General features: G+C 34.3%; 1 protein-coding gene across 46 annotated transcripts in view; it reads left to right on the plus strand.

The window, feature by feature from the left end:
- Positions 1-27346, plus strand: part of slo (calcium-activated potassium channel slo) — a 608128-nt gene that overhangs the window by 332731 nt on the left and 248051 nt on the right. For 44 of the 46 annotated variants that reach the window (XM_068393340.1, XM_068393345.1, XM_068393342.1 and 41 more), the window contains exon 1: positions 19192-19332. In XM_068393340.1, the coding sequence (XP_068249441.1) occupies positions 19207-19332 (126 nt within the window). In that variant the 5' untranslated portion in view covers positions 19192-19206. Of the gene's footprint in view, positions 1-19191; positions 19333-25472; positions 25632-27346 lie in introns of those variants that run through there. The other 2 variants (XM_068393381.1, XM_068393361.1) reach the window with 2 other exon arrangements.

Below are 27346 nucleotides of genomic sequence, written 5' to 3' on the forward strand. Positions count from 1 at the left end.
TACCCTTAGTGAACGCGTCTAGTTTCCTTCTGTTTTATTTTTATTCCTTTTCTATTAAACGTAAGCAGCTTCTGTAGGGAAGATTAAGGAGAATCCCTATATTTCTTTTATTTTAATAATAAGGAAATGTATATTTGTAGATATTCCCATATTTTCCATAGAATTATGTTAACCAAAATACCTCTACGTTAGCGCAATCATGTTCAAAGCTAGTGGGTAATGTTGATGTACATAGGACTTCCCATGGTGTTAGTTATTGTGTATGACTGTTAACGGTGTTAGAAAAAAAAGGGTAGAGCCATAGATTAATGTAAACAGACCAGAAAACACCAAATAGAGCATCATGCCATATGTATGCTTGCTGATATTTCGTTGATGTTGTTTGCTTTGTTGTTAAATATCTATTCGCTTTAAAAATCCTTGTAATTGTATTATCCATTTTTTTTTTTTCGTGTTCACAATAACAGACGCGTTTTAGGCGACTTACTCCATAGATAGATACAGGAGTATTTGAAAAGATTATTGATAATGGAGGACAATGAAGAAATTTCTTCCCTGGACTAAGGATGAACTAAAAATTTATCTTCCTCAAATATATCATATTTGTAAATTTCCTTTTAACGCTTCATAAAACTCAACTTTTTTGAAATTGGATTACTCCTCAGGATACATCTACCTACTTTCAGTAGGTTTCAAACACACGCAAATTCGTCCCCAATTTCTTACGCATTCACTGCTATCCACGTCAACATGACCAATAATAAACAACACATACGGAAACATGTCAATATACGGAAGCATGTCACATAGGGAATCCTGCCACATACGAGAGCATGTCACATACACATAGTTCAATCTAACATTGACATCACAATGTAAGATCACTGTTATTAATTTGTTTTCGAGTCATAAAAAAAGTAATCAAACATTATAACGAGTAAATAACACAAAAGACAGAGTTCGTTTTAAATATGGAAGGCTCGTGACACTATCGCACTTTCGATACATTAAGAATATAAACAAGATGTGTTGTTTACACATTTGTGCTATGACAATTTCATATCAACGTAAACGTATACCCAAACATACATACATACATACATACACACACACACACACACACACACACACACACACATATATATATATATATATATATATATATATATATATATATATATATATATATACACATACACATATATATATGCAATCCAACGGGTAGGAGTAATCGTAAGAAAACTCCCATAACCACGTGCGTTAATTACAAGTTACATATTCAATTACGTATGTATTATATTCGACCAGCTGCATAAATGTACTTACATAAAGAAGATACCTGGGCACATACACACTATCATTATTATTATTATTATTATTATTATTATTATTATTATTATTATTACATGCTAAGCTGCAACCCTAGTTGGAAAAGTAGGATGCTATAAGCACAAGGGCTCCAACAGGGAAAAATAGCCCAGTAAGAAAATGAAATAAGGAAATAAATAATCTATAAGAGAATCCGTTAAAAATTAAAATAAAATATGTTTTAATTCCAATTAACTTTTTAAAACGAGTAAATCACGTATCCCGAAAATCGTTAATTAAGTATATAAATCGTTATCTACTTCCAAAACCCCATAAAAGAGAAGAGTAGTCACCAAATTACATAATTACAATTTAGATTGAAAATGTACCGTGTAAAAGAAAACAACTATTTTGTGAAATTACAAACTTATTTCTATTAGGGAAATTCCACCTTTTAAATACAACCCACCAAACAAAAGCCTACATAATCCGAAGGAGAATATTCAGTGGGTCCCTGCCATTACAAATCACAGGGCAAAAAATACTCTCGCACACGTACGAATTATATTACAGAATAAATCCTTTATTAGTCAGACAAGGATTGCTTCCCCAAGGCCAGTCAAGCTACAATTGTGCATTTATGTTTAACTCGATTAATCCCAACACAGTAATGTTATTTTGTTTATTGTTGGTCGTATTGGTATCTGCTGACCAACAATACCGTAACTCACTTGATTTGTAACGTGCACGTTTTCTATAACCAACAAATGCAGCCGTTTCTAGTCCACTAAAGGACAATGTCCTTAGACATGTCTCTATTTATGTCTGATGTTTAGCCATTTTCATCACCCCGCTGGCCACTGTGGACTGGTGATGGTGGGAGACTTTAGTCTAATTGCTCATGGCAAACCAAACTAGTATAGATGGCCATGACCAGTACAGCTTTGCTGATCATGGCGATTTACAAACACTTTCACCACGTTAAGGTAGCCCCACTCAGAAAGGGATAACCAACATATTGGCCTTCAAAAATAAATGCACTTTCAAAACTTTATTTCTGAAACTAAGGAATATTGCAAAAATAAAATAAGAGATATTGCTAACAAACAAGGAAAGAGAAATTGGATAAATAGTAAAACCACTGCTTAGAAATAGTTGTCTATCAAAACAAGGAAACACAACAACAAGAAAACCCAATCAGCTGAAATCACTTGTTTTACACATGAAATTATCAATATTATCCCTTTGGTATCAACTTACTTCTAACGAGAAAATATAATGAAAAGTTTGCAGTTTTACACCCACTGCCATGTTATATCTATTTCTAAAACACTGTTAATCACCGTCTCATCAGGAATTTATAATTTACTTATAACTCTCTTTTAGCAAAGTAAAATAAGTTAAATTTACCCCCTTTCTAATACCACAAATTGAACATAAATTTTATTAAATCTATTATGTGTATCTTAAATGGTCAAGAGAATTACGTAGCCGGAATAAATAACGTCTACCTAATCTATTGTGTTTATCTTAAATGTTCAAGAAAATTACGTAGCCGGAATAAATAACGTCTACCTAATCTATTGTGTTTATCTTAAATGTTCAAGAAAATTACGTAGCCGGAATAAATAACGTCTACCTAATCTATTGTGTTTATCTTAAATGTTCAAGAAAATTACGTAGCCGGAATAAATAACGTCTACCTAATCTATTGTGTTTATCTTAAATGTTCAAGAAAATTACGTAGCCGGAATAAATAACTTCTACCTAATCTATTGTGTTTATCTTAAATGTTCAAGAAAATTACGTAGCCGGAATAAATAAAGTCTACCTAATCTATTGTGTTTATCTTAAATGTTCAAGAAAATTACGTAGCCGGAATAAATAAAGTCTACCTAATCTATTGTGTTTATCTTAAATGTTCAAGAAAATTACGTAGCCGGAATAAATAACGTCTACCTAATCTATTGTGTTTATCTTAAATGTTCAAGAAAATTACGTAGCCGGAATAAATAAAGTCTACCTAATCTATTGTGTTTATCTTAAATGTTCAAGAAAATTACGTAGCCGGAATAAATAACGTCTACCTAATCTATTGTGTTTATCTTAAATGTTCAAGAAAATTACGTAGCCGGAATAAATAACTTCTACCTAATCTATTGTGTTTATCTTAAATGTTCAAGAAAATTACGTAGCCGGAATAAATAACGTCTACCTAATCTATTGTGTTTATCTTAAATGTTCAAGACAATTACGTAGCCGGAATAAATAACTTCTACCTAATCTATTGTGTTCATCTTAAATGTTCAAGAAAATTACGTAGCCGGAATAAATAAAGTCTACCTAATCTATTGTGTTTATCTTAAATGTTCAAGAAAATTACGTAGCCGGAATAAATAACGTCTACCTAATCTATTATGTTTATCTTAAATGGTCAAGAGAATTACGTAGCCGGAAAAAATAACGTCTACCTTTTCAAAAATCTCTAAAGAAACCAATAACAGACTAGTGCTCTGGTCTTTGCAAATACTTTTCTAAGCAGCAACAATAAAGACAATTTAATCTCTCTGTTGACTTTGAAACGTCTTTTTTTGTTTTCTTCACAATGTTGAGAGAAAGATACTTAGCGACGATATTTGCTCTTTTAATAAAAAATATACAATAATAATTCCAACCAACAATAAACTGATGAAAACGTTGAATCTTTTTAGTGCAAAAATAAGAAAAGATATGAAAGATTTTAAAGGACATCTCAATTAAGATAAGGTTAAACTGCTCATACTTCAATTAAGTCAAAGCTATTAAAAATTCCTTAATAAATCTAGAGATGAAAAGAAAAAATATAACTTCAAATAAACTAATTAAATATCTAAAAAATATACTTTTTTAATTAATGGAAAATATTACCTTTCCTAAGTCACAAAATAATTGTTTTCTTAATATAGCTAAGTGAAGGATCTCTATCATATTACTTAAAATAGAAAAAGCTCAAATTCCGGAATAGTTTCGCTGTAAATTTGGCAATTTGGTTTTAATGAGACTTTCAAAGGTGAGACATAAAAAAATTACAGTCGCAATTGGGAACAAAAAAAAGGTTTTAAAGGTTTTAAAGGTCGCTCATGAATGGCAGAGGCAAGGGACACTAACATTGCCCATTACAAGATGGACAATGCCCTAGAGACTGACCAAATATGCATATAATCAGCGCCCAAGACCCCTCTCCACCCAAGCTAGGACCAAGGAGGGACAGGCAATGGCTGTTGATGACTCAGCAGATAGACCTATAGGCTCTCTTAAATCCCCCCATCTTTAGCTCTCAAGGATGGTGAGGTTGTAGCGACCAAAGGAACTAAGGAGTTTTAAGCGGACCTCGAACCCCAGTCTGGCGATCACCAGGCAAGGACGTTACCAATAGGTCACCTCAAGTAAATTTAACAGTAGTATGCATTATTATTATTATTATTATTATTATTATTATTAGCTACGTTATAACCCTAGTTGGAAAAGCAGGATGCTATAAGCCTAAGGGGTCTAACAAGGAAAAATAGCACAGTGAGGAAAGGAAATAAGGAGACAAATAAACTACAAGAGAAGCAACGAACTAATAAAATAAGATATTTAAAGAACAGCAACAACATTAATTTAAATCTTTCATATATAAACTATAAAAAATCTCTGCATCTCTGTATCTGTCAGTTTGGGCATTAAAATGTTCACGAATATCGACAAATTGTGAACTAATAACCAAGACTTGGGAGTAAAACGTAATTTTCTTGGATGAAAATAGTATTGTCCATAAATTATCATAAAACTCAAACTTCAACCCAAGTTGGGTAAATATAATATATACTACATGACTTAGGGCAATTAATTCGAAAAACGGCCCAATATAAAAAAAAAAAATAACCTAGGAAATAAAAAAATAAAACAAATTAAAACGAGGAAAAAAAATAACCAACTATAAAAAAGAAATTGTCGACCAGCTCCAATGATTATCAATACTTGTTAAAATGCTCTTTAATAAATATTGAAATTACAACTAGGCCTAAAGAGTAAAAAATCACATGTATGTTATACTTTTTAAATAGTCCAAATGGATCTAATAACCTAACACGAGCACGACCTCAAGTAGAAAGCTTATAAACCACACCCGTCAAAGCGCTGAGTAGGCACAACCCAGCAATATCATTCGCAATAACATCACGCGATTAAAGAGCCCAAGTTCGTACTATTCAAGAAGTAATAGGAGCCAAGACAGATAAGATGTTCGCCCACAAATGACTTCCAGTGTTGTTACAACGCCATAAGACTCGCAATGGCGATTCATGCGGGGCTCCTATTGTGTTGAACCTGCGATTCAACCACGGTGATAACATTTTCGTTCCTAACACACCCCCCCCCCCCCGGGAAAGATATAAGCCTCTGGTAAAACTTTTACAACAGAGAGAGAGAGAGAGAGAGAGAGAGAGAGAGAGAGAGAGAGAGAGAGAGAGAGAGAGAGAGAGAGAGAGAAAGTACCTTCGCATCTCCAGGGTACGAAACGACTAAAACCAAGGGCCGCCAGATCGTTACGGGACTGGATGTGCTGAGACCCATGATTGTTCCGAGATGGGTCTGTTCCGTTTCCAAGACTTAAAAGAACTTGGAAATGAGAGAGAGAGAGAGAGAGAGAGAGAGAGAGAGAGAGAGAGAGAGAGAGAGAGAGAGAGAGAGAGAGAGAGAGAGAGAGAGAGAATTATATTTTCGGGATAAGGTTGCTAGCCCCCCCCCCCCCCAATAAAAAAGTATTCACGACAGGTGCGGTCGACTAAATATCACGTAGTAATTCACAGCTTTCAGTATGACAACAGAGTGAATCATCTACCACAAACATCAAAGAACTTTAAATAAAAAAAAACTCCCTCATTTCTAATGATAAATGAACTTTCTGAAGGCATAAACGAACAGAGTACAGTAGTATGCATTATGTAATTTGCATAACTGTGTATAACATATCATATAATAATTCCTTACTATGTTCAAAAACCTACACACACATGAACACTGACGCACATACATACAAACATACTATATATATATATATATATATATATATATATATATATATATATATATATATATATATATATATATAAATATATATATATATATATATATATATATATATATATATATATATATATAAACAAAGTATGAATGTATATACAAATGTGTATCTATTCTGTCTGTACAATAAATATATATATATATATATATATATATATATATATATATATATATATATATATATATATATATATATATCTATATATATATATATACATATACATATATATATATATATATATATATATATATATATATATATAGATATATATATAGGCTATATATATATATATATATATATATATATATATATATATATATATATATATATATATATATATATATATATAAACAAAGTATGAATGTATATACAAATGTGTATCTATTCTGTCTGTACAATAATATATATATATATATATATATATATATATATATATATATATATATATATATCTATATATATATACATATACATATATATATATATATATATATATATATATATATATATATATATATATATATAGATATATATATAGGCTATATATATATATATATATATATATATATATATATATATATATATATTCATTGAAAGTAACCTACATATATGTACTCTAAAAACTCCGTGTTATGGATACTCATGGAAGGTTTCATTCAATGCAACTCTTGCACATTAATTTATATATAAAGGTTCTATCTACCGCCTGCTACAACATTTAGACATGGGTTCTGTTTCATGTTCCGTGTGTAATCTATATATGGATTTGAAACATCATGCAATCACGAATGTCGTAAATTAAATGGAATTTTCATAAATACATAACATCTGGCATTTTTTTCAAAATACACAACTATAGTCAATTCTTTTTAGGGAGGCAGATTTGTACCGACTCGCAGGGATGCCCTTTTAGCTCGGAAATGTTTCCTGATCGCTGATTGGTTGGACAAGATGACTCTAACCAATCAGCGATCTGGAAACTTTTCCGAGCTAAAAGGGCACTGCTGTGAGTCAGTGCAAATGTGCCTCATTATAAAAAATTTGAGTATAGTTATAGCAAACGTTTTAAGTTATGATTACATTTTAATGAGTCTTTATATACTGAATATTATAGATATGTAAGAAAAACCATACCGGAATAAGCAAATATATAAACAAAACTGACAAACGCTACAGATGCAACTCTACTTTATAATACAAAATTTAACAGTATGACATTCAAGGTGACGGCGACATTGACAGACCAAATACGTCCAAATTAATTTATTTTCTGAGAATTTCGATGAGAGACTACTGACTAGTACGGTGGTAACGTGTTCGCCAAACATTTGCATAGCAGCAGATCGATCCCAGCCCTGGACCGTGAGTGTACGATGTTTACTTGGGAAGATGCTGCTGTGGTTGGGCACCACACTGGATTGGGGCTGTCTCGGAGATTTAATATTAGAGTAAAAGATGGAGTCGTCAGGATTATTGCGGGGGCTAATAAAACAAATCGCGCAATTGATCCGATGTCAATATCAAAAGTAATAAGTAAAGCTTTTCTAATCTTGTGGACATAAATTCAAGGAAAAGTAAATACTAGCAGTGATGAAGGTAAGCATCCTAAATCTGGTAAAGTAGCTATACTAACACCAGTTCTGGGAGGTGAGCTCACTACCAGACCTATTTCGACTCTATCTTTCATGTCAAAGGTGCTAGAATATGTGATTCTTGAACAATCAATTACTCTTTTAAAAGAATTGTAGCATTGCTGGATAACCAGTCGACATAAAAACAATAATATTCTACAGAGACAACTATATGCTGTACTCTGTTGTACAGTAAATGGTCTACTGGATAGCGCTGCTTTTGAGAGTTCTGCATGAACTCCAACTTGATGATTTACGATCCAATGACAGTAAAGATTAAGCTTTTGAGTTTCTAAAGGATTACTCGATTGACACAAAATCTGAGTACGAATTGGAAACTCTTACTCATCAAATGAACTATTAAGCAGAGGAGTACTCACAGGGAAGTGTATGAAACTCAATCTTATATTGTATCTATACTATTGGTCTATCAAAAGAACTACAGAGTCATGGAATGAAGTTCAAGCTATTTGTAGATGATACACAATTTCACTTCTTCATAAATGACATTGATGATGTGACCTACTGTAGGACTATGACTGGCCTGAAATTTGTCTCTCGGTGCTTAAATAAAGTATGTCGTAAAAATCCTTGGATGTCACATTAGAAACATTTATTTTGTAAAGAAGTACTGGATGAATGTTCTGTAAAGAAACTTTTAATTAACTGTGCTATAATCAGAATTAACTACTGTAACTATCTATCACAATCTGACCACAGTAAATCTAAAAAAGTTGCAAAACATAATCAACGGAGGAACAAGATAGATGAAAGGTGGCCCAACCTGACAAAGGATTATTCTTGTATTGATTGAAGTACACTGGCTGCCTATTACAGCTAGAAAAGATTTTTAAGATATGTGCAATGACTCCAAGTTATCAAAACCACATATCCAAAATATTTAAAAGAACTGCTAACCAACTAATCATGGCGACATTAGAATAATTACCGGTGGTTTTAAGTTATTGAAGACAAGATGCACCTATACTGTAGGTTCTAGATCTTTCAAATATATGACGCCAAGGTTGTATAACAAGTTCCCTCTAGACATCCAAAGGACTGATGATATCAAGGGTACCCAAAGTGCAACTTGAGAAGTTACAAAACATAATAGGCAGAACAAAATTGTTAAAAAGTGGCCCACACTGATAAAAGATTGCCCCTATACCGACTGAACTACTCTAGCTACCTATGAAAGCTAGAATAGATTTTAAGATATGTCCAATGGCTTGTCAAGTTATCAGAACCATACGTCCAAAATATTTAAGAGAATTGCTACACATTGTGCAGCCAACTAATTGTGGCGATATAAGAATAGTTATGGATGGTTTCATGTTATTTGAGCCAAGATGCACATCTACTATAGGTTCTAGAGCTTTCAAATATGTGACCCCAAGGTCGTACAACAAGCTCACACTAGACATCCGAAGGTCTAATGATATCAAAGCTTTCAGGAAGAAGTTGATGACTTTTCCTTTTCACAAAAAGCTATGATACCGTGGATATGACAATAAACACATATTACACTAAATGATACTCTAAATTGGTGGTTCCCAACTTTTTTGTTCTTCTGTACCCCTTGGGCATTTAATAGTACCCTGAAAAGTTAAGTTGAAAAAGTGAAACAATGAAATTGATATTGTGATATAATTTTGTTATTCAATCTCAATGGATATAACCTCATGCATTGTACAGTACAGGCTATTCTCTCAGATCCAATGTACCCCGGGAAGGGTAAAAATGTACCACTGGGGGTACATATACCCCAGGTTAGGAACTCCAGTTCTAAATGCTTAAGAATGAACATGAATAACAAATATTGTAGGACCTGCAAGCCACAGGGCTTTCCATGTGTGACAAGACCAGGACAACAGTACATGAAGTAAGTAAGAAATGTAAAACAAACACGACATCAAACACTGAACCAGACAATTTAATATATCAGCAAAACGTATAACAATATAATTCATTTAGACAGTCCTACACATACAAACATAGTCATAAAGTAACTAATTTAAAAAACCCTCATAGTTATAGAACAGCATGTGACACTACTACATAACACTCCATCTACAGACAACCCGTGAAAGACACCATTACCGAAATGACATAGACATAAATCAACATTAAAGTAGTCAGAATACCCTGATCCTCAACTATTCATGATTCCTCATCATTCCATTCTCCATAAAAAAATTCGATATATAATTTTGTACTTAAATTTATTCACTTAACCACGAAGCATGCATAAAAGAAATGGAAATTTTATATAACGGCATAGGGAAATTTATCTAGACGAAAAAGAAAGGAATACAGAAAAGTTAAGAATGGTACAAAGTTTTCCTGCTGGAACAGATTTTCCCTCCCAATAGATATACTGTAGATTGTCTGCTGCAAGAAGACCTTGTATATGCTCTTGATAAATAAAATGATGAATGGGGAAAATCTGGCAGAATGTAGTCGAGTCAGGTTTTCCATAATAATCCCCAATGCATAACCAAAGATCGTGCAGTACCGTACGTGTATGTTCGTGTATGCACAAGCTTATACAAACTACTGTACATACTGTATGTATCTACATACATATAAGCATATATGTAAGATATGTATAAATTATACTGTATATTTTATGTACATGTTTATATATGTATGCACGCCTAAACGTCCCTTGGTCCCTCCAAAAAAAAAAAAAAAAATAGTTTATAATCCCCTTCATGAACCTTGGGCAAAAAAAGCACGGTATTTTAATTGTTTGATAATAATGATGATGATGATGTTCTCAGAGGAGAGAAGCTTATTTAAGTTATTTCTCCCTCCCTTTTTTTTCCTGACGCTACCTTGCTGCCTTCGTCGTGAACACCATCTAAAAAAAACCTCTAGAATGGAGTAAGTATTTGCTGTAAGATGGCCACCGGAATCCGCTCATGATTTCTCTCTCCTTGCTGAAGCTCCTTCTCTGTTTGTGTCTCTCTCTGTGTAACCACTTCCTTCCTCACTCTTTCCACACCGCTAATTAAAATTCACACCACACCATTGATGCTCTTTGGTTACAATGATCAATCAGCTAGCTGCTACACCTCACCAACTAGAACACCGAGCTTGCTACTACTCCACGAAAGGAAAGAATAATTTTTTGGCCTACACCCCTGTGGGGCAAGCTTTAGTTATAAGCCAGCTGCTACTACTGTTGCGGACACTACAACTCCGGCTAAATCAGCTTTCCATTGCAGGCGGCACCGTTTAGAAAGGATTAGAAATGTTGGCTCCTATTACAATCATATCATGCACTATTGTTTTCAATTATTTTTCTTTTGATAGTACTTGCTTCATCTTAATACTGACCTCTGCTAATGTTAAATAATGAGCATACTTTAGGAAAAGATCAGATCATTAATCAAATGTCAGTATATACCAGTTTTAGAATGATATTAGTCCATTCTCTTTGACCCCTTAAAATATCTTTTTTTTCAATACTTGCAAGAATAAACCATGTGCATTCAATTTATACTCGCAGAGATGAGATGAGTTCTTAAATTCAATGGGACATTTCTGTAAATTTGGGGGAGTTCACACTATTGACCCCAATCCTTCTAAAAAATTCAATCATGAATATTCTGAAAATATGGATTCCTTAAGAGTTAGTAAGTCCTAAAAGAATAGCAATTTGGTCTCAAGTTCACTTTATTTTTAGCACTGGAAACACTTTTTAGACCGCACTCACTGTAGGATTTCACGACTGTTTCTAGAACACTGCGCTATCTCTAGACGCCATTTTCTCACCTGACATGCGGGCATGACTCATTGAAAGCCTACTGAATAGTTTATTTTTCTTAAATTTGACCGAAAACGAGATCACCCATCCGGACTCAATATTATCACTCAATATTTTCTTCTCGGTTCTTTTATCGCTTTCTTTTGACATCTTGATATTCATTACTTTTTCTTCTGTTTCTTTCTTTTTTGTCTCTTTTTATTTCCCCAACATCATGAGCTTCCGCAACGACCATTCCCTGTTATCCTCACGTGCTTTTTCTGTGTGTATAAAATGTTACAAACCCATAATAGAGGATGTTTCTCTGAGCCAATTGGCCTATCTGTAGCTTTTCGTGTGCATCGCTTACTCATACGATCCATCTGCCATGACTGATAGTGTTTGGTTTACTTAACATTTCGTTAATTTACTCTTTAATATTCACTAAACCTACTCACCCTTGTTTCAATCATATTGTTTCCTTTCTTTTTCTATCTATTAACTATGTTTACCATACAATTTAAATCATTCGCATACTGTCTATCAATGTTAGCCTGAACTTTGAGACACTCTCACTCTCTCTACAGTGCACGTTCATCAACATTTTCTCATTGTGTATGAAAGAGTATGCCAAAAAAAAACCACCTTGTATGAGAGTATAATAGTGGAAAAGTAGAATATTTGTGTGCATGTACTGTATATGTATTATGGTGGATTTCAAAGGAGACTTTCCTTCGTTTATTCATTTACTGGAAGGTATTATGTAGCAGAAATTAGACTCCTTTTATCACGTCAAATGGATGTTCAAACACCTGGTCTTATTACAGATTCTAAGCACCCAATCTCTATTGATCTACTAATCTACAAAACTATCTATTAACTCAACTACCAGTTGTATAAAATATTTCTGCATATTATGCAATGTGGTTTGCTCTCTCTCTCTCTCTCTCTCTCTCTCTCTCTCTCTCTCTCTCTCTCTCTCTCTCTCTCTGTGTGTGTGTGGAAGAATGTAAAGAGATGTAAGGTGGTGATAGTACGATTTAGTATCTGACCAGTGTTTGTATGGGATGTCTAGAGGATGAAAAGGTTCCAAGGGAATGGGTGGGAAGAATAATTTTTTCCACAGTGTAAAGGTTAATCTGATAGAGAAGGAATAGTGCACATTAAAATTTTTATTGAAAAAGTGAAACAAATGATTGGACTGAAACAGGAAGAACCGTTTGAATGTGTAAATCAAGTATTTTATTTGAGTTAAATGTTGTGTAGTCTATATGGACCTACCAAATGTCGTTTTCAAGGTATTGAGAATGTATGGCATAGATGATGTATTGCTAAGAGCTATTAAATATATTCTGGATGGTATGAAAGTGTGCAAAAATATATGGAATGTGTAAGAAGGTGACTAATTCAACTTAAAAGGGGATCTGAAACACGGGTGTGTAATATCTTTATGCCTGGTTAACAAATTTGTGAATGGAGGAATGTGATGAAGCAAAGAAAAGCCAGTAGATTTAAGCACAAAGTTGTAGGATGAAAAACTGATAGTGAATGGAATGTGGAATGGGTCATGTTTGCAAATTATAGAGTACTGAAGGAAAACTGTGGAAACTAGTAAAATGGTTTGAAAGAGTTTGCAGTAAAAAAGGAGGACGTTAAGAGTAAATTGGAATAAGAAGAGTTATGAGGGTAGATGAAAACCAAGATTATACTCATAAATTTGGGCTATATGACCCAGCATGAGGCCTGGTAGGTCATTAGTGCCCACGTGCAACTGAGTGATGACCCAGCAGTTGCAGTGTGAAGTAAAAGTCAAGCACGGAGAAAGGAGCAACGAATGTTAATGCAGATGATGAGACAATAGAATCAGTTGATCCGTATAAATGTATGGATACAAACATAATGCATTACAGAAGAATAACATATGTGAATCACTGAATAGGTGAAGCAAGAAGTGTTCGTGTATGTGCTAAGGATTGAGACGAGATTTTAATTGTTAATGAAAGCCAAAAGGATAGTTAAACTAACAATCGTATACTGAAGTGACCAGTGGAGGTGAAATAGTTATGAAAGAATGAAACTTACTTCTGTCGAGCTGAACTGTTTGCATAGTAGTCCTATAGGTGGTGTAACGGGACACTGAAGGACGAAAAAAGTGGATAGGTAAAAATCATCAAATTAATTTAAGTGAAAGTATGTATCAGAGCATTTTCAGATGGTTTGATTAAGTGGAGAGAATGTATGACGTAGCTTAGTGCAAAGAGTGTAATTCTGACGATAAAGCAGAGAGATGACGAGAAAGACATGAGAAGGGTTGTATAGATTATTAAAAAGATTTATTGGAAAGGGAGAGCTTTAATAATCAGGAGGGGTAAAAATGTGAGCCTCGTGAAGGTGAGTGGCATGGTATGTGTACGAGTTAGAAGTTGTACTGCGGCTTCAACGGAGACTATTGTTCATGAATTCTTATATATAGTGTTCTCCAACAATTTAGTGGCTAGAAAATGAATGCAGCAATGTACTGTACAATATTTAGTTTGCTGAAGCTACCCCTGTACTGAGAAATAGCATAATGATTAAAATTTAAATGTTCAATAGACTAGGAAGTATTTACAGCATTACTAGAGCAATAAGAATGACTGAATATAAATACTAGCAAGACAGGATTAGAAACGAAACTAAAAGAGAGATTACTCGAGTGCCATATGTGGATGAGATCATGGTGAGGGGTAGATGGAGATGGTTTTGGCATACTCTTTGCACTCCCCAAGAGAGATTAGTTCACCAAACTCTCAACGGGGCTCCACAAGGCACTAAAAGAGTTGTAAGACCCAGGCCTACATGGCTGAAGACTATGAAGCATGAAGTAGGATATGATGAATGGAGAAGTATTGATTTAAAAGCTCAAGATAGAGACGACAAGCAAAATCTAATTGAGGCCCTGTGAGGAGATGATGAGATGAAATACTGACATTGTACAGTGAATGAATCCTGTAAAAAAAAGTGTCATAATCAGGAACAACGAGATATGAATAAAACTACCTTAACTCAAATTTCTTGACAAACCAAGAGTAACAAGGTGTGGAGCAAGCAGCACAGATGAATGAATGATGCATATAACTGAATGAATGAATTCTTAGGTATTAGAGAATGTGAATTGGATTGGATTTATGAATTTAGGTAATAGCCCAATGCTGGTGCTTTGGAGGCCATTCCGCACTCAAGTGTACAGAGGAAAACCCTGCAGTTACAATATGAAGAACTCGGGCCAGCTCTGTAAGAGTCCAGCTTGACTCATTGGGCTGGTTAATCTCTTCTCTTTTAATAATATTAATAATACATAATGAAGTAAAAGTTTGGAAGTTGCATAGCAAAATGGAAGAAAGGATGAAGGTATGGAGGTAGAGTCAAAAGATATAAAGCAAGTGGAGCTAGGGGCCGAAAGAATGCTGCAAAGACCATCAAGTAACCCCTACAGAGCACGGCATGGAGTGCACTGACGTTAATACTCCCATACGGGGTTGGGGAATGTGGCTCGGTACTGGGGCTAGAAAGGCCATTCGGCACCATGAAAAATGACAAAGAAAAAGATTGAATGAATTCTTAAATCAAAATCATTACCAACTCACATTCTCAAGCATAAAAACTATGCAAATCATTCTCACATATTCGTACACTGTATATTGCTTCAGTGCTTTCCTCGAGGTCCTGCTATTCCTAGATATATTTCTGGAGGCTACCTCTCCCAGTTCTACTTTCAAAGCTTCTTGATTTTCCTTCGTTTACTCTTTCATTTTTTTTTTTCTTGGGCTTCAATTGAACATTTTCATAGTGGCAGAAATTCAACTCTTCACATAGAAGCTATGAGTCAAGTCTTCTATTGAATAGGGGCTTTGATTTCTCTACTGTTGAATAAGAACTATGATTTTTTTTTCTTCTGTTAAATAGGGATTATGATTTTACAAGGTCCATGATTTCACCTGTTAAATAGAGTCTATGATTTCGCCTTCTAGGATCTATGATTTAGTCTTCTGCTAAACAGGGACTATGACTTCCTCTTTGACCAACTATTGACTATGAATTTTTCTTAATTGCAGCTACGATTTCACATACTTATCAGTCACTTTCTCTCCCCATCCATTCATGCAGATAAATGTGCCATCTGTACTGGTCATTTGATATGAATTCTCTGTTCTATCATCCATATTTGCATATGCAAATATGAACTTTCTCTTCTATTAATGAGTGGCTATGACCTCTCATTTACAACACTAATTATGTGAACCTTTTTATCTGATAAAAAAATTTTCTTCTAATTTGTGTCCATTACATCTCACAGTTTTTAGCCGTCACTGTTTTCTCCTTAGTGTAGTACTTTATTTTCTCTTATTTTTTTTGGCTATAGATTCTCTATCTATTAAGTGTTAATTATTTCATTTTTAACTTTCGTGTATGAATGTTCCCCCTTTCATTTTTTATTTGTTCTTTCAAGAACATTCTTACTCAACAACAACGGATAAACGAGAGAGAGAGAGAGAGAGAGAGAGAGAGAGAGAGAGAGAGAGAGAGAGAGAGAGAGAGAGAGAGAGAGAGAGAGAGAGAGAGAGAATATTCAAATTTCAACTAGTCACCCCATTCCCTTGCTTTAAAGAAAATGTTCCCGGTCTTTTCTTCAAAATTCTTTATTCAATGCTTCCCATACTCTCCTCTTGCTTGCTAAATCAACAACAACAACAAAAGCAGTCACTTCTAGTCCACTACAGGACAAAGGCATCAAACATGTAATCATGCTACACATTATCTAAAACTACTTTAGACCCATTCTTCCAATACCCTCACCTCTTAATTTCACCCTTCTCTCTTTTTCTTTCCGCAATTCTCAATATAATTTACAGAAATCCCTTTCACCCTTCATATTCAGCCATCACTTCACTCGCATTTAAATGTGACTATGTGAGTCCTACTACTGAAAGATAGCGATGCTCTGCCTGTTTTGAATAAACTTTCGTAGCGTGCGTGCGTGCGTTTGATTTGTTGTTCATTCTGGGTGACCCATTAACTTATTTTTCTACTGATTATGTTCAGGACTGTCACATCCTTTCCATATTTTTTTTATATTTCTTACTTTCTTATTTTCTTTCGTGCTTTGAAAACGAGTGGTGTCGACAGCCACCGTCACTGAAAGCCTCTGTGTTCGAGTCAGAGTAAACCTTGAGGCTGAAACTTCTGTCAGGACTGCTACCGCTGCCGTTGTAAATTACTTTGTTTATGTGCATGCTTTGTGTATAGTAGCCAGTTGTGAAACTTTAACAAATAAAGGTTTTAATGGCGTCGATAGCAGACCTATCGAAAAAAATAAAAGTTCTAGGTGAGTGACAGTTCAGTGTTACTTGTTGTCTTTGTCAAGTTTCTTTGTTAACTTATTCAATTGTCGATGTTGTGTGTTGCTGTGTCATATTCACTGCTTTTTTATATCTCCAAGATGTGATTCAATTGGGATGCGCTCATTCACGGAAATTTGAACTTTCTTGGGCTAATAGTTTCAATAAGTAAAGCTGTTATCAATTATAATATTAATCTGGTAACTTGGGGATAAATATATGCAAGCAGTTTTAAGATTAATTAGAAACATCCAATCTGAATCAGTAACTTTATGCAAGTAGTATAAGTCTCTTTCAAATAGTAGGCCTATAGGCCTATGTATTTAATTCTGAAAAATAAATATATAAACGCAATTGCTATTTGCTCTTGAATCATCTGTATCATACCTACATCCAAGAAAATAACATTAAAATTGTATTCTGAGACAAAACTATTACATACTGTAACGTTTAAAAATATTTATGCCGTAAACTAACGGAAATGTCAATGAATTTTAACAAAATAAATCTATCCAGTTAAGAATAAATATGAAATTTACCTTAAAAATGCCTTTTCTTACATGTCAATACCTTATGTATGAACTACATATTTATTGCAAAAAAACAAAAAGAAAGTTTAATTTACCCTGTGAATGTGAATCACTTTTCATTTGCTAAATACAATTTATATCCGCTACAGATGAACGTTAGATAGGTTATTGTACATGAATAAATAACAATTAAATAAATGTGAATCAAATAAAAAAATAGCTTTCGTGGCAAAGGCTGGAATAAGCATTATTAGAATAGTTCGCGCTTCTAGATGGTGAAAGTTTACGATGATGCTATGCTACACAGCACAAGAATGGAAAGGATAGCGTGCTTTCTAAAGAAAATCACACATAAAAATTAGCTTGCTTTCTAGAATAAAAAATACAGAAAATTAGCTTGCTTTGTAAGTTACAACGCAGGACGATAGCTTACTTTTCAAAAAAAAAAATATATATTTCAAGAAATTAGCTTGCTTTCTTAAAACAGAACGTTAGCTTACTTTTCAAAAAATATATATATTTCAAGAAATTAGCTTGCTTTCTTAAAACAGAACGTTAGCTTACTTTTCAAAAAAAAATATATATTTCAAGAAATTAGCTTGCTTTCTTAAAACAGAACGTTAGCTTACTTTTCAAAAAAAAAAATATATATATATATTTCAAGAAATTAGCTTGCTTTCTTAAAACCGAACGTTAGGTTACTTTTCAAGAAAAATATTTAAGAAAATTTGCATTTTTTTCTAAGTTGAAACAATGAAAGTTAGTAAACTTTTGAAGAAAATATTTCAGAAAATTGGCTTTTTTTAAGTTACAACAAAAGAAAGTTAGTTAACTTTTGAAGAAAAATATTTCAGAACATTGGTTTGCTTCCCAAGTTAAAACAAAGAAAGTTAGTTTACTTTTAATAAAGATATTTCAGAAAATTACTTTGCTCTCTAAGGAAGAAAAATATCTTGCATTTATATGAAATAATTGAAAAAGTTGTTTTTCAAGAAAATAATACAGATAATTTGCCTTTTCAAAAATATTAAAAAATAGCTTGCTAGGGGAAAAAATTAAAATCAATCTAGCTTCCTAGGGAAAAATAAAAGAAAATTAGTTTCCTTTCAGAATAAAACAGAAAATTAGCTTCCAATCTGAAGAAAATAATAAAGTAATATAAATAGCTTGTTATATCAAAAGAAAGCAAGAAGGAATTCAAAGTTAAAAATATAAAGTAATATAATTAGCTTGTTAGATCAAAAGAAAGCAAGAAGGAATTCAAAGTTAAAAATATAAAGTAATATAAATAGCTTGTTATATCAAAAGAAAGCAAGAAGGAATTCAAAGTTAAAAATATTAGAAAAAAACAGGATAAAAATAGATCTAAATATGCATCAATAAAACCCAAAGAGAAAAACCTACCCGCCCCAACAGAACAAGGCCTAATGCAGACACACACACACCCACTCCCCAAAATCTACCACCCAAGGCCAAACGCAGTTGAACCCCCCACCCTCAGATGAAACTGATTTTCTGCCTCTTCTACAGGGACGGCGTGGAGCACTGTCAGCCGTGGAGCGCTAACACCACGCAACAAATAGACTTAGCCTTTAATATATTTTTCATGGTCTATTTTTTTATACGTGTAAGTAATACCTCTTTTTTTATCTATCTTTACATGTGCAATATATATATTTCCTAAATGTGTGAATAATAATTATAATCATGTGTATATAGTCTTTTTAGTGTAGGTAAGCTTGTTTTTATTTGTTTAGGTATTTTTCATTTTTTTGAATATCATTTAAATTTCAAAACATATTAACAAATCAACTTGATTCATAATTTTCATTACAAAATTAATTTCCTAAAAGAATAAGTATCAGAAGCAGAAATATTTAACTCATTACTCATATAATTAAAAAGCTTTAAACCTAAATCTATATAACTATATAAACTACATATATCTGTGTGCTCTCTCTCTCTCTCTCTCTCTCTCTCTCTCTCTCTCTCTCTCTCTCTCTCTCTCTCTCTCTCTCTGTATATATATATATATATATATATATATATATATATATATATATATATATATATATATATATAGTGTATATATATATGGTGTAGTATAGTTGAATGGTTCAATGATTGTAAGTGGTTCTACACACTGCTGATGAGGCTTGTGTGTGGATAATATTGGAGTGTTTTTGTGAAGGTTTATTAATGATTCAGCAGGTGGTAATATGGCAGTAACTTGTGCTTTTCTTGTCTGGGAATTTGTTTATATATGTAAACATATACATTCACCCACACATATCTAACAATATATTGGCCTACATATTTGATTAAGAGAATTGCAACATTTCTTGGAAAGGAGTGTGCAGTACAGCAGGACAGAAGTAGAGCGTGTACTGTAATACAGGCTACTTCTATTGCTGACACTTATTCCAGGATACTGGACTTGAGCAAAGATCAGCCCCTTTATTTGCAAAAAAAAAAAAAAAAAAAAAAAAAAAAAAAAAAGAAAGAAAAAATATAGGAGAGAACGCTATTAAATACTTTTCCTACTGCTGGCAACATAAGTTGAATCATCACAATGTATGCCTAGACAAATGAATGGTTCCATCAAGCATTATTCCTCCCGAACTGGATGTACTTAAGGTACCTCAAAATGATTTAATGGTTATTTTCAAAGCAATGACCATAACTCGGTTGGTATGCTATGATCAATAGGTAGAATAGGCTATCTGGCTGCCCCTACGTTGTCGACACCTCAATGAGATCATTGGCTTGACAGATTTCACGGATAAAACTCGATCTTACTGCCCCTGTGAGCTAGGGGTGAGGAGGTTCCCACAGGTCTGCCTGCTAATTCTTCAGCTACCTCTTCCTGGTCAATCCCAGGTTCTAGCAATAACTAATCCCATGCCTCTGACACTCATGAGTTACCTTTAAACCACATCTTCATGTAACAGGATAAACCAGAGGAGCTAAAACATTTGGGGACAAGTTTGGAATTCTCTCCTGCCCTGGGTTTTGGTGGCCTATGTGGTAACGTCCCTGACTAATAATAGCCAGACTGCGGTCCGAGTTCCGCTCAAACTCGTTAGTTCCTTTGGCCAATGCAACCTCACCATCCTTGTGAGTTAAGGATAGGTGGTTTGGGGGAGCCTATAGGTCTGCCTGTTGAGTCATCAGCAGCCATTGCCTGGCCCTCCCTGGTCCTAGCTTGGGTGTAGAGGGGGCCTGGATGTTGATCATATGCATAGGCTACAGTATATGGTCAGTCTCCAGGGCATTCCCTACTTGCTAAGGCAATGACACTGTCCCTTGCCTCTGCCAATTATGAGAGGCCTTTAAACCTTTAAAACCTAATGCTTCCATGACTGAGCCACTTTAATCAAGTGCAGTCCTTTGACATTTGCCTAATCAATATTACATTACTGTACAGGCAGTTTCCCTGCGTGAATTTTCTGTATGCTTCTAGTTTTAAAATTAGGTTACTATTATACCATTTAAATCAAAGTTATCTTTCTAAAGCAAACTCAGATGAAAACTAGCTAATGTACCTCCAGCGTAACAGTTTTATCGGTGAACATTCTAATAAAATGGTTTACCATTAAATGTATTACCGGGAAAATGACTAAATCCATTTGCCTTAAGCCTCCGAGGGAACAAAATTATATAGTTACTCTGTATATACAGTGCTCTACTAGTAAACAATTCAATTCATTAGACACAAGTTTCTTTAGGTATAAAGCATCCAAAAAGGCTGAATGAAATGTGACAGTGTCCTAAAGTTTTAAAAAATCACAATTGGTATTATTTAGAAACATTCCTAATTATACCGTACAGTACAGTTCTATGGTAAATCAATTTATTGAATCAGTAGAACTTCAAAAGTTCAAACTCGCAGCAAATATTTTTATGTTGAACAGGCTTGCATAAGTCCTTTTATAGTTTATAAATTAAATATCTGTTTTAATGTTAATGTTTTCTTAAATATTTTATTTTAATTTTCATTACTTCTTATACCATTTATTTATTTCCTTATTTTCTTTCCTCACTGGGCTATTTTACCCTGTTGGAGCCCTTGGGCTTATAGCATCTTGCTTTTCCCACTACGGTTATAGCTTAGCTAGTAAAAATAATAATAATAATAATATTATTACTTCCTAAGCTACAACCCTAGTTGGAAAAGCAAGATGCTATAAGCCCAAGGGCTCCAACAGGGAAAATAGCTCAGTGAGGAAAGGAAATAAGGAAACTACAAGAAAAGTAATAAACAATTGAAATCAAATATCTTAAAAGAGTAACAACATTAAAATATATATCTCCTATATAAACCTTAACAAAACAAGAGGAAGAGAAATTAGATAGGATAGAGTGCCCTAGTGTACCCTCAAGCAAGAGAACTCTAAACCAAGACAGTGGAAGACCATGGTACAGAGGCTATGGCACTACCCAAGACTAGAGAACAATGGTTTGATTTTGGAATGTCCTCCTAGAAGAGCTCTTTACCATAGCTAAAGAGTCTCTTCTACCCTTACCAAAAGGAAAGTGGCCACTGAACAATTAGAGTGCAGTAACCCCTTGGGTGAAGGAGAATTGTTTGGTAATCTCAGTGTTGTAAGGTGTATGAGGACAGAGGAGAATATGTAAAGAATAGGCCGGACTATTCGACGTATGTGTAGGCAAAAGGAAAATGAGCCGTAACCAGAGAGAAGGATCCAATGTACTACTGTCTGGCCAGTCAAAGAACTCAATAATTCTCTAGTGGTAGTATCTCAATGGGTGGCTGGTGCCCTGGCCAACCTACTACCGTACCTATAAACCAAATTATACAGAAATATTTGTATGCTAACAGTTATAATAAAAGAAAAAAAAAATTATCTTTAGAAAAAGTGAGGGCCAAGTTCCTAAAATGCAAGTTTACTTGTTGCCAATCTCTTGGGCAAAGGAAGTGCATGGACCCCAAAATTGTGCCTGCTCAATATAGTCTTTGTTTCTTCAATGTAACAACTAGGTCACATTTTAGTTAATTATATCTTTACAGATTCTCAATGGTAAAGTTCTTGGATATCTGTTGTTTTACAGTTATGCTGATTTTCGCTAATCAATACTCAGTTCTGGTACAGTTCCAAAAAGGCTTTTCTCAAATTTTGAGCATTACTGTACAGTATAATGCCTGACTTGCCCAAAGCTGTGTTCTAATTTCTATATTCCTGTGGTGAATCCGCAGACTTGAAATTACAAGGTGAAAATCTTAATGTGATGAAACATCATACATGGGATTTCTTAAAAAACGCTTATGAGCGGCGGAACAAAGGGCACAACAATATCCTACAGACTGACCATGTAGGGCTATATGCATACACACACATATATATATATATATATATATATATATATATATATATATATATATATATATATATATATATATTATGTATATGATCAGCGGTCAAGCACCATCTTTATGCATGCTAGGATCAGGGAGGGCCAGGCAATGGCTAATGATAACTCAGCAGGTAGCCTACACCTATAAGCTCCCAAAATCCTTGTCCCTGTCTTACAAGGACAATGAAGTTGTGAATACCACTGAAAACATTTTCGAGCTGAGGGCAAGGCTCGAACTTTCGCCCACGAAGTGTGAGCCAGAGATTTAACCCAATGGCTGCCGTAAGTATTCGAGGAATAAGCAAAAATGAAAGGACTGACTCATTACTAATTTAACCATACATCAAAGGCCTTTCAGCAACTGAGTGAAAACTGCACAGTTGTACTACAAAGTAATAATTAAAAGAAATTAGACAGCAGTATGAAAAACTTGAGAAATATTCGCAAAGTAGGATGGTAAAATGTAAACGATACGTGCTGGTTTTCCCTTACCCAGCAAACTCCAGTTTCCAATATGTGGTCAGCCCCCTTACTGTTAAACATGTGGAAGAAGGAAAAATTAAGTGTTTGCACCAGAAGCATACAAATATTAATTAGCAATAACAATAAAGCAGTAAAATAAAATATAGATTACTGTACAGTATAGACACCACGAAATTTATATGATTTAAGTGCTTTATGAGTAATTAATTAAATATAGCATTACAATTATCATAGTTCTAAACACCTCCTTGTATAATTCATCCTAACCCAACCTAGGAAACTGTGTTCTTACTCCCCAGGGTACTAAACAGGGGACATCTGCCAAGTATTCACCTTACTTAAACAACCAAAGAGATCATGTTCTTAATCTCTTACATCATTAGTACTTCGAAACGGTGCACTTGTAAAGTTAAACCCTACTTTTGGGCTTTAAAATATCACTGGTACAGTAATAGCTTTATGTCGTTCTGAAATAATTGCATGCTAACATGGGCATTTTGGCTAAGGTAAAAAATCTGCATTAGAATAAATCTAAAATGTTCACTTCGCATATACGAAATATTTTGCATTAGCCTACACCAACAAAGGGTAAGATGGGCCTACCTTCTTACGGTATTAAGATAGCCTGATATAATCTACCTTCTTCAGCTATGAAGATAGCCTAATATAATGCACAGTAAATGGACTATTTGCAGCACTACAATACAATACCTCTCTTCATAATCACTTGGACATAATTGCATTTGCTACTTCTACTTACCATAGAGTGATCGCGAGACAAGTAGGCCTATAATTTCTGTCTAAGCTAAAACTTCAAAATACGCTTTGTGTCTCAGCCTAAATTTATCCACAAGCACAATTACGTGAAAGAATTCGGAAGACATAAAAATCTCCGTTTGATTGAAAAGCACAAAACACAGACGAGAGTAATATTCCACTCAAGTAAATACTAGATAGCACATTTTCACGATTATGGGCATAGGAGCATCTTATCAATAGTGCAGTGTTGCCACATATACAGATGAATACAGGTTTTTCAACATGATTAAGATTTTCAGATTTTTCTTATAAAATAAGCAAAATATACAGATTTTGAGGAGACAGTACATTTTCCCTAAAAAAAATCCAAATTTCAATTCTTTTGACATTGAAAACAAAAATATATTCAGATGCTATTTATTCTTTGAAGGCAGTAAGTCCAAAAGTAGTTATGGATAGATGTCCTTATTTGGTCATGCACCAGAGTCTGATATTCAAAGCATTGACACAGAATTTCTATACAGATTAATTTTACAATATACAGATTCATTCAGAATTTTTTCAGTAAATATGCAGATTTTTTTTTTAAATGTGGCAACACTTTAGTGGTTCGTGATTACTAATGCTATTTGGGCTCGTTCGCTTTATTATCTTTATAATCTTTTTAAAATAACCTATTAAGTTCTTCGTGTGTATGTTTTTTTAGCATTAATTCAATTATGATATAAAGTTTTATCATTGAGCAGCTCAAATCTAAATTTATATATGAATTTATTATTCATTGTAATCAAACAAAGTACAACAGTCTGTAGTTTTAGCCAGTGTTGCCAGAAGGGTTGGTCAAAGAATCCCCAAAACTCAGGATAAAAAATCCTCAAAACAACCAAAAGGTTCCCAAAACAGCCAAAAAAATTCCCATTTCCACAAATAAATTTTCTTCTGATTTTTAGGCTTTACCAATATAGAAATTACTCACTATACTTCATAGAAGTGTAAGCAAAGTAATTTCAATAATATAAAGGTTTATTTATCTCTGTTTCTTCCTCATAGAAATTCGTACACAATATCCCCAGCAGACACCCAAATTTCCCAAATCTAGGGAATCTAGGGATAAATCTCAACATCTGGCAACACTGCTATTTTCCGTGTTTGACAGGAAAGCCAGAGTTGTTGAAAGTCCTCCTTATCCAACTAAATGAAGGTCCCCTTGGGTCTACTTTTAAGGTTTTAATCAGTGACAAGTCCTTAGTGCCTTTGCGAATCTACGGGCAGCATACAAGAGTCCTACATATGGCAATTAGATATCTGGTAAGTTGCATTAGTTCTGTCGGCAGGACTAGGCCTAGGTTTACTCTATTCTTTATTTCGATCAACCCCTTTTTAAAGGTTTAAAGGCCGCTCATGAATGGCAGAGGCAAGGGACAGTGACATTGTACTATCAAGCAGGGCGATGCCCTAGAGACTGACCATATATACATATAGTCAGCACCCAAGCTAGGACCAAGGAGGGCCAGTCAATGACTGCTGATGACTCAGCAGATAGACCTAGGGGGCCCCCCCCAAACCGTCCCCATCCTTAGCTTACAAGGATGGTGAGGTTGCAGCGACCAAAGGAACTAGTGAGTTTGAGTGTGACTTGAACGCCAGTCTGGCATTCACCAGTCAAGGACGTTATCGCATCGGCCACCGCAACCCTCAGATGCATTTGTTATACAGTGACACTGCAGTGAGGCATAAAGTCAGGAGTGATCCAATTGGGTTTCAGTGCTTGCAGTTAGCCCTAAATCCCATAATGAATTTCATCGTGTCCTGACATTGTGGCAGGCTATGGTATCCCATTCGTAAGCTAGATTACAGCCCTTTAAACCAAATTATCAATGTTCGTTTAAGTTTAAAGCCAACAACCCCTTTTTTTTAAATACAGCTTGTCAGCCTTCTTACATCATAAATAAGATCTATTTAATATCCTATTCTTAAAAAAGCCGCCCTAAGACTGTTTAACAAGCTCCCACTAGACATCCGAAAGACTGAAGATATTAAGGCTATCAAAAAGAAACTGAAAACTTTCTTGTTTTCTAAGTGCTTTGATAATGTGGATTAGACAATTAACACAACATACACTTTGTTATACTGAAATTACCTAAGAATGTATACAGCAAACAATTCCTGTAGGTTCTATCATGCGTAGGGTTTCCCTGTGTGATAGGACCAGGAAAATAGCCCTTAAAGTTAAATTAAGTAGCCTACCTTATCTTTGGTAATTAAATTTGTTCCTATGTGTATTCAAACCTGTCGTTCTTTGAAATAGAGAATGTCTTCAGTGGAGCTGGAACGACCATTGAATTGGTTAACGAGGTAGATAACAACATGAGGTGAGCGCAGGAGAGCAGTCCTGCCCCCTTTCCTTTAAAAACTCAAAACATACTTTTTTTTCCAGCCACAAGAAGTTCAGATGTATTGTTGCGGCCTATCCAAAAGCTGTTTGATTTCTTTCTCTTTTTTTAAAAGTAAATGAAGGTTGTTGGCCTTCCTTTAAATATGGAAGCAGCTTTCGGTTCATGGCAAGACTGGCGGTATTTCCACACTCGTTGCTCATTTTATAGGGGGCATGAATGTTAGCAATCATCTGTGTGTGCCGATTACAGATCGTGGACTCCATTGAGTGGGAGGTTTATCCTTTGAGAAAGCATAGGAAGGCTTAGGTTTTCTTCGATGCCAGAAATTATGCCAAATAGCCTATACTGTACATACTGTACAGCACTTTTCTTTCTTCATCATGTTTCCTGGTTGCTGGAGCTTCTAGGTATATGCCCCTGGCTAGGTCTCCAAGGACCATTTTTATGAGCGGGGAAAACTCTGATCTGCGTAGGCTAGTTTTTTCAGTTTTTGGTGGAGTGTAGAGAACACCCAGTGATCACTGCATGCCAGCATACCCCAGAAGCTTTTCCATAGCCATACAGACCATTTACGAGGTGTTTGACCTATTCCATCCGGAAGGATGGAAGTTTGTCTCCTTTACTTTC

Source organism: Palaemon carinicauda, chromosome 19, assembly GCF_036898095.1.
Source record: "Palaemon carinicauda isolate YSFRI2023 chromosome 19, ASM3689809v2, whole genome shotgun sequence".
NCBI lineage: Eukaryota > Metazoa > Arthropoda > Malacostraca > Decapoda > Palaemonidae > Palaemon > Palaemon carinicauda.